We start from the raw sequence: 18,346 nt of genomic DNA, 5'->3' as shown, positions 1-18,346 counted from the left end.
GATAGATAGACATTCTCTGCTACATCCTGACTGCTCAGACACAGATCTCTGTCCTATCCCCCAAGTCTCTTGTCTGTCGCACTTACTATCCAAACAACAGAGGCAGCGCATAGGCTACTCTGAGAATTATATTTTTGTATCAAGCAGTGCCTGGTACCTGTATGTTGTTACACCCCTTACAAAAACGATTTCAGTTAAAGTGCAGTAACTGCAGCTGACTGTGTTATTTTGGACGCTGCACTGACTGTTAGTTTTAGGACAGAACATCGGTAACGTTAGTTTGTGTATTGGATACACAGACTGCCGATGTTCTGTCCCAAAGATATCTGACAGTAATCTTCTACTGTAGTAACTGTAACGTGTGTAGTAATAACTGTGTAATAAGTAACACAACACACGGTATTATTTCAGTAACTTAGCAGTTGTTCGAAGGATTTATTCATTTTGCAGCCTCAGTAAAGATTGGGTGAAAATACACAAAACAACTGTAACACCTGGAGAGTCAATAACAGACTACAATACAGTTGATATCCTGCCTGAATCTGTGTAGCTGCCTTGGCTTTCTGCAGGCGAAAATATTTGATTTCGATTAGATGAGTTTATTAGTCACATGCACAGGAAAAAATCAGCATGTCACTAGCACAGGGCAAAATCAGCATGTCACTAGCACAGGGCAAAATCAGCATGTCACTATCTGGTCAATAAGAAATGACTAGCGGTGCATGAGTTTGATAGTTAGCTAGCAGGGTAGCCTGCATAACTAACGATGATGCAACTTACCTTACTAAATTAGAAATCACGGAATAATTGAGAAAAATATGCCTTTAGCAACTGTCAACATTAGGAAAATGTATGTATCTTTTTTTATGGTTATTTGTTCTTTTGTTCAGTATCTTCCTGACTCTCTCACTCTCTAATGCTAGAAGTTTTGTCCCAGAAAGTGTTCCTTTGGACCACAAACTTCTGGGTCGCAAAATATTTAGAAAAATACAACTCCCATTTCCAATTTTTCTAACTCCCAAAGAAAGACGCCATACTTGTAGTTTTAAGCCTAATTGGGAATCATTGCTAAAGATCATTATAAAAATACTACTCCCATAAACCTCAGCGTTAAACCCGGAAATATCGCTCACGTTACCGTGGTCACCCGTCCGTTTCCTGCCTCAGCAGCAGAGTGGTGTCGAGAGACAGGGAAGACCGAACAACACAATAACCTCAATCAACTCCACTATACAATGAAACTGCCACCAATAGTATCCTCTCTCGAGGTCGGCTTCTTCACGATACTGCTGGTAAGAAGCTTCGGCAGCTACACGTCCTCGTATTTGAAGTGCGGTCGGTCTGGCTTCACAAGCAGCTAGCTAACGTTAGTCCTTTGGCTTGTTAGCTAACGTTAGAATGATGGGCATTCGTTTTCCAAAGTGATAGATAGCTAGTCAATCACAACATAAAGCTGTATTGAACATGAATATAGTCTTTACATTACTGTAGCTAGCTAGCTGGCTAAAATAGCTAGTCGGTAAACCAGGTTAATTGAGATCAGCTAGCTGGCTAGCTAAGCTTGGTAACGTTAGCTAGCAATGTAGAGACATGAGTCATGACCCTCCTTTTCTGTGCTCACTCGCCTTACTCTGCCCAGTTATGTTAACTAACTTAACTAGCTTACGACTGTGCAAGTCCAAACAGTATCTTATTCTAGGCGCATGGTGAATCTTAAATCAACGTATCATTGATTGTGTGAGCTAACGTTAGCTATCAGACATGGCTAGATTTGCTTGTTTGTTTAATCTAGCTAGTTAGCCAACAGCTAATTTATAGTTGTCTTGCTTGCTAACAAATGTAGCTAGCTAGCCAGGTCGTGGGACGGTACCACAAGTTAGTGAATTTGGCCATAATCAAGTTGCGGAATGATGGAGCCGGTTGGTGAATTCCTCTGTTGTGGCTCATTCCTATTGGCTGACAACCCGGAACTGATCACAGCTCTGTTCTGCAGCTCAGGATATAGGCCTATTACAGTGTAAACTTTCTGTACAGTCAGTCAGGGATTTAAACTAAGTCATATAGTTGTTTATCAGCACGATTCATGGCTTTTATAATGGCTTCTAATCTAGAAACTAGAAAGTAACTAGAAAGTATCTACAAATATGTCTGTATTCATTAATTTTTTTGGCAATAGGGCTGTCTCGTCACCATTACATAATTAAACCAGAGACAGTGGAAACATTTAATTACTGAAATATCTCTTGTTAAACTGAAGCAGTTGTAGCTCAGCAGGCATACAGACGAGTGTCACAGCCAGGCTGCTGTGAGATGATCTCACTATACATAATACCACTAGTCCTGTATTAGTTGACCCCAGAAATAGTGTGTGTACATTTTCTACGTACAACGACATCCACCACCACTCAGCCTTCTCTCTTAAGTGCTATGTTACAGTGCATATTATAAACCACAGCAAAGACAGCTTTTCCTGTTAACACTGACTGTCAGTGTCACCTAAAACACATACTGTACATACATATACAGTGCCCTCTGTAATTATTGGGACAGTGAAGCATTTTTTATTATTTTGGCTCTATACTCCAAAAGTTTGGATTTGAATTAAAATAATGACTATGTGGTTAAAGTGCAAACTGTCAGCTTTCATTTGAGGGTATTTTCATCCGTATCAGGTTTAGAAATTACAGCACTTTTTGTACATAGTCCCTTCATTTTAGGGGACCAAAAGTATTGGGACAAATGAACTTATATGTGTACTAAAAAGTTAAGTATTTGGTCCCATATTCATAGCACGCAATGACTACATCAAGCTTGTGACTCTACAAATTTGAATGAATCGTGAAAAATGATGAGTGAGAAAGTTACAAATTCAAAAATATCATACCCCCAAGACATGCTAATCCCTTACCATTACAATAACAGGTGAGGTTAGCATTTTGGGGGGGTATGATATTTGTCCGTCTGTAACTTTCTCACTCATCATTATTCATTCAGGATTATCCGTTATCATGGTAGCATCCACATTAATGTAGAAGTGTTTAGAAACATATTCTATTCTTATTTACAATAAAAGTGACTCCAAAATAACACAATACATTATTTACCATTCATTTCTATTGGGCACAAAATAATCTGAAACAGCAAATGCATCCAACAAATTTGTAGTCACAAGCTTGATGTAGTCATTGCATGCTAGGAATATGGGACCAAATACTTAAAATTTGACTGCTTTAATACACATATAAGTGAATTTGTCCCAATACTTTTGGTCCCCTAAAATGGGGGGGACTATGTACAAAAAGTGCTGTAATTTCTAAACGGTTCCCCCGATATGGAGGAAAATACCCTCAAATTAAAGCTCACAGTCTGCACTTTAACCTCATAGTCATTGTTTGATTTCAAATACAAACTTTTGGAGTATAGATTCAAAAGAAGAAAAAATAAGTCACTGTCCCAATAATTACGGAGGGCACTGTAACACAGTGTCTGTGTGTCTGTCTCTTCCTAGAATACACACTTTTTAAAGCTACTTTTTAGTCATTTTAGCAGACACTCTTATCCAGAGCGACTTACAGTTAGTGAGTGCATACATTTTCATACTGGCCCCCCGTGGGAAACGATCCCACAACCCTGGCGTTGCAAGCGCCATGCTCTACCAACTGAGCTACAGGGGAACCTACTTAACAGAGGGTGTGTCCTTCACCACACACACCCTGCTGATTTGGATGATGTGTCAAACGACTGATGTTAGATAAAGCTTAGTGTTCTGAAAGTCCTCATTGACAGGATGCTGCTAAGAAACTGGTTTAGAGGGGTTCCATTAGTATTAATACATGGGAAAGTCCAGGCCATGATTAACTTAGCCCCAGTCTATATCCTAGCCACAGCCCTCTCTCCTAAGTCCTAAGCTCAACTATCAGTCTAGTGACTGTAGCTCTTGTTACTGTGTTTGTGTGAAGTTATTGTTATGGTGGTAGCAGAGAATTGGAGTGCGCTGTCATAGGACTCTGAGCTGCTGGCTGAGATGCAGAGAAATATGTTTAATCTTCCAGGGAATGTGAGACTCCGAGTAGTAGAGCATCTCCAGTAACACCACTCTCCGTCAAATATGGTGGATAAATGAAGATGTCTTACGTTTACCATTGGCAAAAATGGTCACAGTTCCGGTCTGCTTAAGGGGTGGCTATCCCATAGACACAAATGCGATAGCAGCTGGGTCTGGTCTGCTTAGTTCATTGACTGTATATGAACCAGAAAATAGTATGCAGTGTGATGTCTCGCTTCCACTTCTGTCTCTGCCTCCATGTCCAGTGTATGGCACTGTCCTGGTCGCCCAGTCCATGGTGAAGTTTGACTTTGACCTTGAGAACAGAGTCCTCTGTTCCACATCACCTGTGGCGTCAACGTCCATCAGAGAACTGAGATATCTGGATCTCAACAGGACTCATATGGATAAATAATAAAAACAGAGGGAGGGAGCCAAAGAGGAAAAATATGCTTTCTCACTTGTTTGCCTGGTCTGGAAACGGCAACAAGGGAATTCATGTAAACAATAGGACAGTAGCTTTAGAACTTCTTCCGTCAACTCTGCAATCACTGAATGTCTAGTGGTCGTTTTTGGACTGGGCTGATGTCACATCTGTGTGAGGGACTGGTCCTAGCCATATCATCACCCTCATTAACCCTTTCTTCACTGGATCTAGGTGACTGGTCTCTCCACTCCAGGCCAGGCTGAGATTACCAGTCTAGACACAGGAAACATTGAAGACATCCTCAGTAAGACATTGACTCTATAACCTGTTACAGACATCTCTCTGGCTCTCATCTATCCTTCGTTCTCTCTGTCACTTCCTCCCTCCCTCAATCTCTCCCTGTATTTCTCTATCTTGTGTTGTCACTCTCTCCTTCCTCGACGCCTTGTAGTTGTGGCTGTTTAACTGTATGAATAACACTAATGATTCACACAAACCTCCCTTGCCTATGAGTATGTGTAAATGTACTTTAATTCCTGTGTGTTTGACGTTGTTGTAAAACAGTGGGTGTAACGTGTTTGTTTCCTCACAGACAATGCTGGAGTGGCGTTGGTTAATTTCTATGCAGACTGGTAAGTGTGTTACTTCTCCTGTGAACATTTGTCATCGCCTACTCAATTGTCTGTTTGCATACATTTTCTTTGTGTCCACATCAGTTGTTTGCCTTGTGTGTGTTTAACTCATGTACCAGATATGGCTGTGTGTGTGTGTAATGAATTAGAATTCCAACATGCTTTAGTGGCATCATGGCTGGAGAGTAATGCAATGTGGCCAAAGCAATTACAGTATGACAGTTCCTCCAAAGGGTAACAATATGAAATCTAATTTGGATAAGCAAATTATACCCACATTCTCCCCCCAGGTGTAGATTCAGCCAGATGCTCCAGCCTATCTTTGAGGAGGCATCGAACATCGCGAGGGAGGAGTTTCCTGATGTCACTCAGGTGGTGTTTGCGCGAGTCGACTGCGATCAGCACTGTGAGTGACACGCACGTACGCGCACACACAGTCCAAAATTGTAATCCGTAATGTAACTTTTGGTTTACCCAAACTCGGTAACGTAATCTGATTACTTTTAGTTAGTTTTACATTACTTTCCCCTTAAGAGGCATTAGAAGGAGATACAAATGTATATTACCAATTAAACGACATCTATTGTAGGATCAATCAATGTTATAGTTTACATAGCTGGCCATAAATGGATGTTGCATTTTACTTTATGGGTTATGTAGGCTTCTTCTAAACCATTGCTTTCTACTTCAATACAGATAATAATACGATTAGGCTATATCTTTACATTAAAAGTCTGTCAGAGTTCCAGTCATTCCAATTCATGTAATACTCTTGATCAACAAGAATAGGATATGGAAATATAGATAAGCCAAATTGTTTAACCTGAGCATAACCCCAAAATATAACCCCAAAACTAAGGACTTATTACCCTACTCTGTTGTTAATGATTTTGTTGTCATGGAGGACTGATTGGGCTCATTGCTTCAAGTTGAAAAGGAAATGCTGCTCTCATGGAATGGCATGCGTTTGAGCACTAACCAAAAGTGCTATTTGCATGTGGGAAAATGAATGCCATATGCTGCATTTGCTATAGGCCTATTGTTTAAGTTTTTGTTGGTGACACTCTGGTATCTCGATAATTTGCAGCTGTTTAAGTCGATCAAAAGTGTGCGAGTTTGAGCATGTGTCCAATAAGCCTATGGACATTGTTTTGGGAATCAGCACGAATTAGATAGAGCAATTAAAGCCCCACTTGTGGTCTTCTTAAATTAAACTTGTTTTTGACAGCATGTGGATCACAATACCACGCAGGACTTTAGAAGGGAGGAACTCCCTCAAAAGTTTATTCTATAGGCTGGGATCCACACTATGCAGCTGTTACAAGAGCGCATTTATTACTGGCTGTCCACTGGTCGCAAAAACAATGATTGATAGGCAACTTTAACTTCTTCAATTCAACCATTATTGGGTTAAAATACACATGTATATTTGTCCACAGCTATCCACAACAACCATACATTCATAAGGCACAAATAGCTAAATGAGAGAGCAGCAGTGTGATTCACATCATTGTGCTATGTAGATATCCTTATCTCCAAGTTTTTATTCAAGTTGAATGTATAATCTTTGGATGCTGATAGCAGTCAAATCAAAATCATATTTTATTTGTCACATGCTTCATAAAGCACAGGTGTAGATTAACAGTAAAATGCTTACTTGCGGTCCCTTCCCAGCTATGCAGAGACAAAAATAGAAAAATAATAACACAAGGAATAAATACACAATGAATAACAATAACTTGGCTATATACAGTGGCTTGCGAAAGTATTTTTCCTATTTTGTTGCCTTACAACCTGGAATTAAAATTGATTTTGAGGGGGGTTGTATCATTTGATTTACACAACATGCCTACCACTTTGAAGATGCAAAATATTTTTTATTGTGAAACAAACAAGAAATAAGACCAAAAAAAACAACTTGAGCATGCATAACTATTCACCCCCCCAAAGTCAATACTTTGTAGAGCCACCTTTTGCAGCATTTACAGCTGCAAGTCTCTTGGGGTATGTCTCTATAAGCTTGACACATCTAGCCACAGGGATTTTTGCCCATTCTTCAAGGCAAAACTGCTCCAGCTCCTTCAAGTTGGATGGGTTCCGCTGGTGTACAGCAATCTTTAAGTCATACCACAGATTCTCAATTGGATTGAGGTCTGGGCTTTGACTAGGCCATTCCAAGACATTTAAACGTGTCCCCTTAAACCACTCGAGTGTTGCTTTAGCAGTATGCTTAGGGTCATTGTCCTGCTGGAAGGTGAACCTCCGTCCCAGTCTCAAATCTCTGGAAGACTGAAACAGGTTTCCCTCAAGAATGTCCCTGTATTTAGCGCCATCCATCATTCCTGACCAGTTTCCCAGTCCCTACCAATGAAAAACATGGTGTTCTCAGGGTGATGAGCGGTGTTGGGTTTGCGCCAGACATAGCGTTTTCCTTGATGGCCAAAAAGCTACATTTTAGTCTCATCTGACCAGAGTACCTTCTTCCATATGTTTGGGGAGTCTCCCACATGCCTTTTGGCGAACATGTTTGCTTATTATTTTCTTTAAGCAATGGCTTTTTTCTGGCCACTCTTCCGTAAAGCCCAGATCTGTGTAGTGTACGGCTTAAAGTGGTCCTATGGACAGATACTCCAATCTCCGCTGTGGAGCTTTGCAGCTCCTTCAGGGTTATCTTTGGTCTCTTTGTTGCCTTTCTGATTAATGCCTTCCTTGCCTGGTCTGTGAGTTTTGATGGGCAGGTTTGTTATGGTGCCATATTCTTTCCATTTTTTAAATAATGGATTTAATGGTGCTCCGTGGAATGTTCAAAGTTTCGGATATTATTTTATAACCCAACCCTGATCTGTACTTCTCCACAACTTTGTCCCTGACCTGTTTGGAGAGCTCCTTGGTCTTCATGGTGCCGCTTGCTTGATGGTGCCCCTTGCTTAGTAGTGTTGCAGACTCTGGGGCCTTTCAGAACAGGTGTATATATACTGAGATCATGTGACACTTAGATTGCACACAGGTGGACTTTATTTAACTAATTATGTGACTTCTGAAGGTAATTGGTTGCACCAGATCTTATTTAGGGGCTTCATAGCAAAGGGGGTGAATACATATGCACGCACCACTTTTCCGTTATTCATTTTTTAGAGTTTTATGAAACAAGTAATTTTTTTCATTTGACTTCACCAATTTGGACTATTTTACATGAAATCCAAATAAAAATCAATTTAAATTACAGGTTGTAATGCAACAAAATAGGAACAACGCGGAGGGGGATGAATACTTTTGCAAGGCACTGTAAACGGGGTACCAGTACCGAGTCGATGTGCAGGAGTACGAGGTAATTGAGGTCGATATGTACATATAGGTAAGGGTAATGTGACTATGCAACAGGATAGATAATAATCAGTAGCAGCAGCGTATGTGATGAGTCAAAATAGTTAGTGCAAAAGGGGGTCAATGCAGATAGTCTTGATAGCTATTTGGTTAACTATTTAGCAGTCTTATGGCTTGGGCGTAGAAGCTGTTCAGGGTCCTGTTGGTTCCAGACTTGGTGCATCAGTACAGCTTGCCATGCGGTAGCAGAGAGAACAGTCTATGATTTGGTTGACTAGAGTCTTTGACCATTTTTATAGGGCCTTCCTCTGACACCGCCTGGTATAGAGGTCCTGGATGGCAGGGAGCTCGACCCCAATAGTGTACTGGGTCATACGCACTACCCTCTGTAGTGCCATGTGGTCGGATGCCAAGCAGTTGCCATACCAAGCGGTGATGCAGCCAGTCAAAGTGCTCTCAATGGTGCAACTGTATAACTTTTTGAGGATCTGAGGGCCCATGCCAAATCTTTTCAGCCTCCTGGGGGGGAAGAGGCGTTGTCGTGCCTTCTTCACGACTGTGTTGGTGTGTGTAGACTAGGGCTGTGGCGGTCACGAAATTTCGTCAGCCGGTGATTGTCAAGGAAATAACTGTCGGTCTCACTGTAATTGACCGTTAATTAACATAAACACATTTAGCTTCTCCTGGCTTTCACACACAGCCTACAAAAGTATAATAAATCCATGTAGTATAGCCTACACCTTCCCAATAAATCCATTATATATTTTAGACAGGTCTAAAGAAGCATTATATGAAGAAAATGTATATTTCAGAAGAAAAGAATAGCATACTCTGAGTTGTCCTTATGTTAGGTCCTGATGGCTGTGGGCTACACTAGTTCATTTAGCAGGCAAGATTTGCTTATAATTCCATGGCATTATTTTATAGCATGAAGAATACAATTGAACAAAGCTGAATAAAATATAAATACTTTCTCCAAACGATTTGAGGGAGTGTGCACATGCAGCTATTCTGTGTTGAGCGGTTAACAAAAAAATAGGTACTCCTATATGCTTCATTTCGAGTTATTAATGTTACTTTAGTTGTTCTACAAACATTGGGCTATGTTTAGATTTTTAATACATTGTAAGGCTGCATGATGAGACTCTAATGATGATTTGAAAAAAGTTGCTTGAAAGGCATGAGCTCTGCTTTGTTTTTAGCGCAGGCTGTACACACTCCAATAGTCTCTCATTCACAATTTGACAAACACTTGATAATGCCTTGAATTTCACGACGGCATCCCCTTTGTGGCAGTAATGCACCCTAAAAAAATCCCTGCCTTTTGCGGCCCGGGGTGCTGCGTTGTGCGTCTCACACTGCTCTCTGTCACAGTGGTTGGGTCTTTCTCACAGGCTACAAGTGAAGACGGACACATCGGGGACGCAACTGCGCGCGTCCTTATTTAATTCCGAGGCGCATATTGAAGATATTGGAAGAACTGTCCACATTTACTTTTCATCAGCCAACAAGATGAGTAGGCCTAACGAACAGCAAAAGCACTAGCCTATGTCCAATCTACTATCCCACATAGTACAAAAGTTGACCTATTCTATTCTGTGCAGGAAATAAATATTCCAAACATAGTCTGGGACAGTTGTGGGATGCGATAGATCCCAAATTAATACAACCACTAGCATCAAAGCAACTTTTTTATGCAATGTGGCTGACGCAACAGATCAGAACGTTTAGCTCAAAATGTTGATAAACTATTAGGCTATTTCTTCACATTAGAAGCGCAGCAATGCGCACATGGTAGTAGGCAATAAGCACGAATGTTCCATTAGCGGAAAACACCATTATCAAAAGTGACCTCAAATGCAATTATGCATGTAATGCTTTTATTATAAAGGTGCATTTTTATGGTGAAAATGTTCTTCCCCAAACTTGAAACTCACGCGCTGCTTATATATGCCAGTTAGGCTCTACACCCCTTGTAAAGCAGATTAATGTGCTTAATTTTAAGAAGTTATTTGGCCACTTTAGTTGTGATACAATCGTATAGGCCTATGGGCTAGGCTACATGAGGTGTGTGACTATGATTCGAACAAGTCGCAAAAAAAAGGCATTGTTTCTTATGGTGGGCATCATTCACAAGTGATAATATATAATTCATTAGTGATAGGCTAATATTATCAGACTATTCTTGATTTCATCTTGTCTTTACATATACAAAATAATATATGTGTGACATTTGTTTTGATTTAGAATGGACCATTATCATGCACCTGTATGGAAACAGGGGCAACGGCAAAAAATACATGTCACCTATGCACTTAAATAGCGAATGGAGGACGCTTTTCCCCGTGGTTTATTTTCATGCCAGCCAGGTAGGCTATACTCCTGTTGTAAATATAATCAATGTGCTTAATATTAGGAAAGTTGAGAAATAAATATAGTAGGCCTAGCCTATAGAAAGCTGATGGGATCCTCCTCTTTTTAATAGTGGCCATCACTCTGTTTTCTCCCGCAATTGCGTAGCCAATAGAAATGTTGTGCAACATGAGCTCATGTGTTCTCATGAAGTGTTTGATTAGATTTTCGATACATTTGCATTGATGTCAGAGTGATTAGAGGGACAATAGAGTGCTGAGTACCAGGCAGTTAGCAAGTTTGGTAGGCTACTAATGACCATCAGCAGCATAAGAGCTTGGAGAAGCCTAATTACCGTGACTAAACGGTTGTGTGGAATTTTACTGCCTTCATGACTCGTGACCGCTGGTGTGGCGGTAATACGGTCACCACAACAGCCCTAGTGTAGACCATGTTAATTCCTTAGTGATGTGAAGGAACTTGAAGCTGTCGACCCGCTCCACTACAGCCCTGTCGATGTAGATGGTGGCGTGCTCGGCCCTCCGTTTCCTGTAGTCCACGATCAGCTCCTTTGTCTTGCTCTTAATAAAGCCTTTTCTTTCATTTTAGCAGTCGCAACATTAGAAGACATAGCTTGGACTGTATCCTATAAAGCCTATTCCTGCTCTTTTCCCGCGAACCATCAAAACGCATTTGGTGTGTCATCATAGTGGTCTCTGACTTGTGATCCGACAAACTTAAACTTGTGTCGTTTTTCAATGCTGATTTGAATGTCATTGAGAAAACAGAAAGGTGTCATAAATAATCCTTTCTGAATTTAAAAGTAATCCCAGAAGTAATCTAGTTTTTCAAAAGTATCTGTAATTTGATTACAATATTTACAGTTAGTTTTTTAAATAATCCGTTACTCCCCAACCCTACACACACACACACACACACACACAGGCGTTTGATAGGCACAGCCTTTGAGATAAAGCAAATTAAAGGGAATTATTGATGACCTGCAAACTGTTTGAAGACTAATGACAAAACTGCTGCTGCCTGTGAAGACTGGAGCTTAGAGACACCCTGCAGTGAGACTGACACCTGCCACACACACACACACACAGACACACAGCGCTGTGAGAATATTTACTCTCAGTGGGGGGCGGCTTTCATCTGAGGGATCAGGGGCTGACTGACGGTTGTGTCTTTAGAGCTTTAAACACCCTCTATCTGTCTTTTACTCTTTCACCTTTTTTTATCCATCCCCCTGTCTCTATCCATCCTTTTCTGATTTTCTCTACTTGTCTCTTTTCCTTCATTCCCCTTTTATCCGCCTTTCTCCCCCTTTCCCTCATTCTATATCAAACTCTCTCTTTATCCACCCCTCTCTCCCGCTCTCTGTCTCTAGCTGACATAGCTCAGCGGTACAGGATCAGTAAGTACCCTACGTTGAAGTTGTTCCGTAACGGGATGATGATGAAGAGGGAGTACAGAGGTCAGAGGTCAGTCACAGCCATCGCTGACTTCATCCGCCAGCAGAAGGTCGATCCCATTAAAGAGATACACAGTCTGGAGGAGGCCAACACTGTGGATGTGAGTATCAGGCATGCACAAATCAGTGTGTTGTTGTCCGAACACCTGAAAATGTAAAATGTGTGCCTCAGGGTTCAGTTCTAGGACCATTGCTAATCGAAATATTTAATAATAATTTATTACATTTGTACAGCGCTTTTCATTATACAGAATAATCTCAGTGCAAAAAATAAAAACCAAATAGAACTATACAGGGCAACTGACATACAGAACACAGCTGACGGGACAAGGACATCAAGGAGCTATCAATAGAAAGCCTTCCTAAAGATTTGTCCACTCTATATATGACACTGTCCTCTTCACTTCAGTTATACTGCATTTCTGGTCACTGCTGATGGTTTTGACACCTTAAAGCAATGTATAATCAAAAATGAATTGGTACTGAACCAGGCAAAATCTCCCTCTCTCTCTGCAGAGGGACAGGCGTAACATTATTGGTTACTTTGACCAGAAGGATTCTGAGAACTACCACACGTTTGAGAAGGTGGCCAACATCCTCCGAGACGACTGTGTGTTTCTAGCTGCCTTCGGGTGAGTCAAGCCACAGCCCTTCCCCTTCAGACCAACCACTGCACTTAGGGTCTACAAAATGATTATAATACAGTTAATATGTTTTGGGTCTGGCATTTGAGTAATCTTTTCATCTTTCCTTTCCTCGGTCCCTCCAGTGACGTGTCCCAGACGGAGAGGTTCAGCGGTGATAATGTGATCTATAAACCGATGGGGGAGACCGTTCCTGACATGGTGTACCTGGGCTCACTAACCAACTTTGACCTCACCTACGCTTGGGCGCAGGACAAATGTGTCCCTCTGGTCCGCGAGATCACCTTTGAAAACGGAGAGGTGCGTTCTCGCTACTTCTTTTTCTTCTCAACGTTTGATCCAGTCTTTCAGACTAAATTAAGTCATTTAGATGTGGTGCTAGCCCCAGACTACACACCCCTGGGGGTCGTCTTCCAGGTCTGACCGAGCTTCTTCCCCTACAGCAGCCCCACCCTAATGTAATCCTGTCCGTATCTCTTTGCTCATTCATTACCATATTAATAGAGGGGGTGTGCTTTTCCCATTGTTACTTGGCCTGGGATGGCACCCACCGATATCCACGCCATTTGCGACACCAAGGCATAGACACACACACCTGAATGTCCCACTGACCCGTAAAGGCTTCCGCATGCTTACCAGCCGAAACAGTTCGGAGTTCGGAACAGTTTGTGTATATATTACATTTTGTGAAGTTTTTGTTCGTTTTGGACATCGGCAAGGGTTTTTCTGCTGTTTCGGGCACAATTATTTTTCATGGGGCAATCCGAAGTCGGTAGCCGAAGTCTACGCCCCCTAGTCAGTGATTGGTCAACAGTAGGTATTCTTCAATGAAGTGCCTGTTGTCATTCAACGAGAGACGACCCGTCCTCATGCAAAAAATTCCACTTGAAAAATACAACACCAAACATCTTAGTCAGATGCAAAATTGCGCAACTAAGATCTCTGCAAAAACGTCAACATTAATGACAGATTTCTTGAGTTGGATTCATTCTGACTATTTTGAAGAAGTGTACACTGGCTACGGCGTCTCAAAATGGACAAACAGTACTATTGCTAGTTTTTTCTCGTTTTTAAGGGAGTATGCGAGCACACACATTTGGTTTGGCTAGGCGCCAGCCGACCTGAAGCATGCTGACGCCTTCACTCTTCTTCCTCTTCCCTGTGTGTGTTCCAGGAGCTGACGGAAGAGGGAATCCCATTCCTCATCCTGTTTCATGTGAAGGAGGACACAGAGAGCTTGGAGAAGTTCCAGCACGAGGTGGCACGCCAACTCATCAGCGAGAAAGGTAGTGTGTTTGTCATAGAAATCTGTTTGTGGCCCAATCACCTGGGGAAATAAAAGGGTGTGCGACAGAGTTCAGTGCTGGGACCATTGTTACTCTCTCTCTGTTGTTCTGTTTATTTGTGTTGTGTTTTCATCCCAGCCAGGGACAGAGTTGCATTATATTTGTTACATAACAGTACTATTATAGTCATGGTAATCTCTTCTTTAATAAATCATATCAATGATATTAATAACTATCCTCTCCTGCCTAGGATCTATAAACTTCCTGCATGCGGACTGTGAAAAGTTCCGTCACCCACTGCTGCACATCCAGAAGACTCCAGCAGACTGTCCTGTCATTGCTATAGACTCCTTCAGACACATGTATGTGTACCCTGAGTTCAGAGACATCGAGTAAGTATAACCTCTCTACTTTCTTTCACTGGTAAAAAAATGTTTTAACCTCTTAGCGTTTGGGCGACTATTTAGGTCACCTTGAGTGGTTCTCGACCGGTAACGACCAATGTTTCTGTGTTCAGCGCGCTCTGTGAACGGCGCAGCATCAATTAATGTGCACGCCGTGAAAGGTCTGGTTGTCCCGCTTCTAACGTACTTTCCGAGGAGATGCAGTATGTGGAATCTCGCACCTCATTTGCATGGAGAGCGACACGTCACATTTTCGGGCCTATCCAGACAAAGGATAGATTTGCTCTGGCTGTGGAGCTCGCAGCTCCAATTGCGATACGGCTTATGGAACGTTTGTCAGACCATGAGACATCCCGAAAAATTTATCTTCTCACAAAATCGTCTGTAGCGTCCGAACGGACAGACACTTCAGAACAAACTTCCTTTAGATTTTTTGGGGGGACTATCTGTTGTTCCATGTAGTGAATCTGTTATTCAATGTTTTTGTATGGGCTAATAGCAGTAAGGCCCAAAATAATTGTTCACCCCACCCCCACAGAAAAAATAAAGGGGTCTTAAAATTTCTATTCAAATAGCAAAATGATCCTTGGTATGACTTTCTTAAAAAAAATCCATATAGCTTAGTATACTGAACAAAAATATAAACGCAACATGCAACAATTTCAAAGATTTTACTGAGTAACAGTTCATATAAGGAAATCAGTCAATTGAAATTAATTCATTATGCCCTAATCTATGGATTTCACATGACTGGGAATACAGATATACATCTGTTGGTCACAGCTACCTTAAAAAAAAAAAAGTAGGGGCATGGATCAGAAAACCAGTCAGTATCTGGTGTGACCACCATTTGCCTCATGCAGCACGACACATCTCCTTCACATAGAGTTGATCAGGCTGTGGATTGTGGCCTGTGGAATGTTGACCCACTCCTCTTTATTTTATTTCAGCTCATGAAACATGGAACTAACACTTTACATGTTGTGTAGAACCCCCCACACGGCTTAGACAGGGCTTAGACACGGCTTAGACAGGGCTTAGACAGGGCTTAGACAGGGCTTAGACAGGGCTTAGACACGGCTTAGACACGGCTTAGACACGGCTTAGACACGGCTTAGACACGGCTTAGACAGGGCTTAGACAGGGCTTAGACACGGCTTAGACACGGCTTAGACACGGCTTAGACACGGCTTAGACAGGGCTTAGACACGGCTTAGACACGGCTTAGACACGGCTTAGACACGGCTTAGACAGGGCTTAGACAGGGCTTAGACACGGCTTAGACACGGCTTAGACAGGGCTTAGACACGGCTTAGACAGGGCTTAGACACGGCTTAGACAGGGCTTAGACAGGGCTTAGACAGGGCTTAGACAGGGCTTAGACACGGCTTAGACACGGCTTAGACACGGCTTAGACACGGCTTAGACACGGCTTAGACAGGGCTTAGACAGGGCTTAGACAGGGCTTAGACAGGGCTTAGACAGGGCTTAGACTATTATGGGTTAACAAATGAATGATGAATGATCTTTGTGATGGTGTTTATTTAGTGGATTTTAACAGTTGAATTGTGTTATAGTGTCTTTTTGTTTCTACATATAGTCTACAGTTACATCAACTAATGACAATGCTATTGTGTTATTTGAAATACATTTTCTTTCGTATTCTGTTACCTTCATAAACACAACCAAATGATTATTTTTGCGATAGCATATATGAAGTGTATTTATTAGACTGTTAGAATGTTGATGTCGAAAAATACTTGTCATTGGCTTGAAGGGGGGGTCCCTCGAGGCCAGGCTTTTCTAGTGTTCATTTGTGTATGACTTGAGTGACAGTATTTCAGATGGCTCATTATTGTTGTCATTAGATTATTTAGATCTGTATGTTGAAAATCTGCATTGTCAAATATAATAAATTCCATTGTATACACTCCACAGATTTTAATTGAAATGTCACACCTTTTAGATAATTATTTTATTAACGGCCCCGGACACAGGAGCTAATGTGACATGATTTGGCACCTGCAATTAGTGTTAACTAATCAAATGTAATTTAATCTAATCTATTTTACCCCCCCCATCTAAGCCCCTCCCCCACCACTCCCCCCATCACCTCTGTGATCAGACAGACAGAGCCCTGAGGTCTGACACCCGCTTCAACTAATTACATCACATCACATTCACTACCTCCTCCTCTGGATGTCTGTGGCTGTGTTTGCATTCTCCCTCCCTCTGTCACCGAGATCTAATTATTTCATTAGCTGTGTGTGTGTGTGTGTGTGTGTGTGTGTGTGTGTGTGTGTGTATGTGTGTGGTGTCTGCAGCCACCTCTAACATGCAGAGACAGCTTTGATATGGGACCAGCTCTGATGTGATATCAGTTTATGACCTTCTCTCATCAACGACACTTCAGTAATGTCATTGGTAGGCCTAATTATTATATTAATGTGTGTGCGTAGGATCCCTGGGAAGCTGAGGCAGTTTGTTCTGGACCTCCACTCTGGGAAGTTACACCGAGTGTTCCACCACGGCCCAGACCCGACAGACAGCACACCTGGACAGGTCAGAACACCTCACAAGCATACTAGTACACCCTCATTCTGTGTGTATAAAACGGTGTCATTGCAGTAGTACAGGGAGGTGTGTGTGTGTATAACTGTGTTATTTCATCAGGAGGAGATCGGTGAGGTGGCCAGTAACCCGCCAGAGAGTTCCTTCCAGAAGTTGGCCCCCAGTGAGACGCGCTACACACTCCTCAGGGACCGTGACGAACTGTGACCTCAACGACTTTACCACAACCCTGTGACCCTGACCTATGACCCACGACCCCATGGCACGCCCCGGTGTCGGTCAGAGTCAGGACAGGCCAGTGGGATGGGACAGCAACACCCCAACTCACCCCCAACACCCCTACTGGACAGACAGAGAGAGAGAGAGGAGGAGGAAGACCAGAGAGAAGGCGTAAAAATCCATGACAGCCGTGTTGGAATAACCTATATTTTCATAACTCTTACGTGTACAATTTTTATTTTGGATAAAAAGGATGAAACAAGAAGAAGACAATAGTGTGTGGGGGAATTAGGACAAAAAAAAGAAGCAAAGCGTTTTAACTTTTATTTTTGGAGCTTGTAAATAATAATGTTTGTGCTGAGTGAGCGTCGGTCTATGTCATCCTGATCTAAATTAAAAAACAGAGATTACTTTAGGTTTAAAAAATGTAGCACCCTTTTTATTTTTTGACGAGTGAGATCCTTCGCTCCGGTCATTCAGTCTCATTACGGTTCCTATCTGTGGGTAGTCCAGTTCAATCCAGCTCAGTTCTAGTCCTGGTCCTGGAGGACTACAGTGTCTCGGCTGCATCTCAATAGTCTAACCTCCTCTCCTTTATTTAAACGGATGTGAAAACATATTTCTGGCAGGTGTCCACCATGTTGCTTCCACCTATCCTATGATTTCAAATAGGTGTAATGAAAGAGAGGAGACAAGGAGAGGAACACATTGTAGAGTATTGAGATGTAGCCTTCCTCTCCCTGGTACTAAACTCATGCAACTGATTGGCCAGAGAGCCTATTCACCTAAGTCACGTTCAGGAGGCACGAAACGGGAGAAAACGTTTAGAAACAAAGGAGGTACTACCATAAACTGTCCAATAGTTAAATTTCCATTGTCTGTCAGAAAAGCATTTTCTCCCGTTTGTACTTGAACGTGCCCCAGATCCGCAACACTGACTCAAGACGGTAGTTCCTAAAGGCTGA

At 42.0% G+C, this 18,346-nt stretch overlaps 1 protein-coding gene across 1 annotated transcript; it reads left to right on the top strand.

Annotated features, from left to right (window-relative positions):
* Positions 1–1,162: 1,162 nt before the first annotated feature.
* Positions 1,163–17,369, top strand: LOC311139551 (endoplasmic reticulum resident protein 44-like; the record flags this gene model as incomplete). The annotated part of the gene is made up of 11 exons (XM_084174438.1): positions 1,163–1,292; positions 4,704–4,776; positions 5,065–5,104; positions 5,395–5,510; positions 12,174–12,358; positions 12,774–12,889; positions 13,027–13,201; positions 14,076–14,187; positions 14,438–14,579; positions 17,051–17,153; positions 17,265–17,369. The coding sequence occupies exons 1-11, from the start codon at positions 1,236–1,238 to the stop codon at positions 17,367–17,369; spliced, it is 1,224 nt and encodes a 407-aa protein (XP_084030564.1). The 5' UTR covers positions 1,163–1,235.
* Between the last annotated feature and the right edge of the window lie 977 nt (positions 17,370–18,346).

This window comes from Coregonus lavaretus (assembly GCF_964263955.1).
Source record: "Coregonus lavaretus genome assembly, chromosome: 13".
NCBI classification, from domain to species: domain Eukaryota; kingdom Metazoa; phylum Chordata; class Actinopteri; order Salmoniformes; family Salmonidae; genus Coregonus; species Coregonus lavaretus.
The sequence above is the reverse complement of the archived record's forward strand: the minus strand, read 5'-3'. Positions and strand labels throughout refer to the sequence as shown.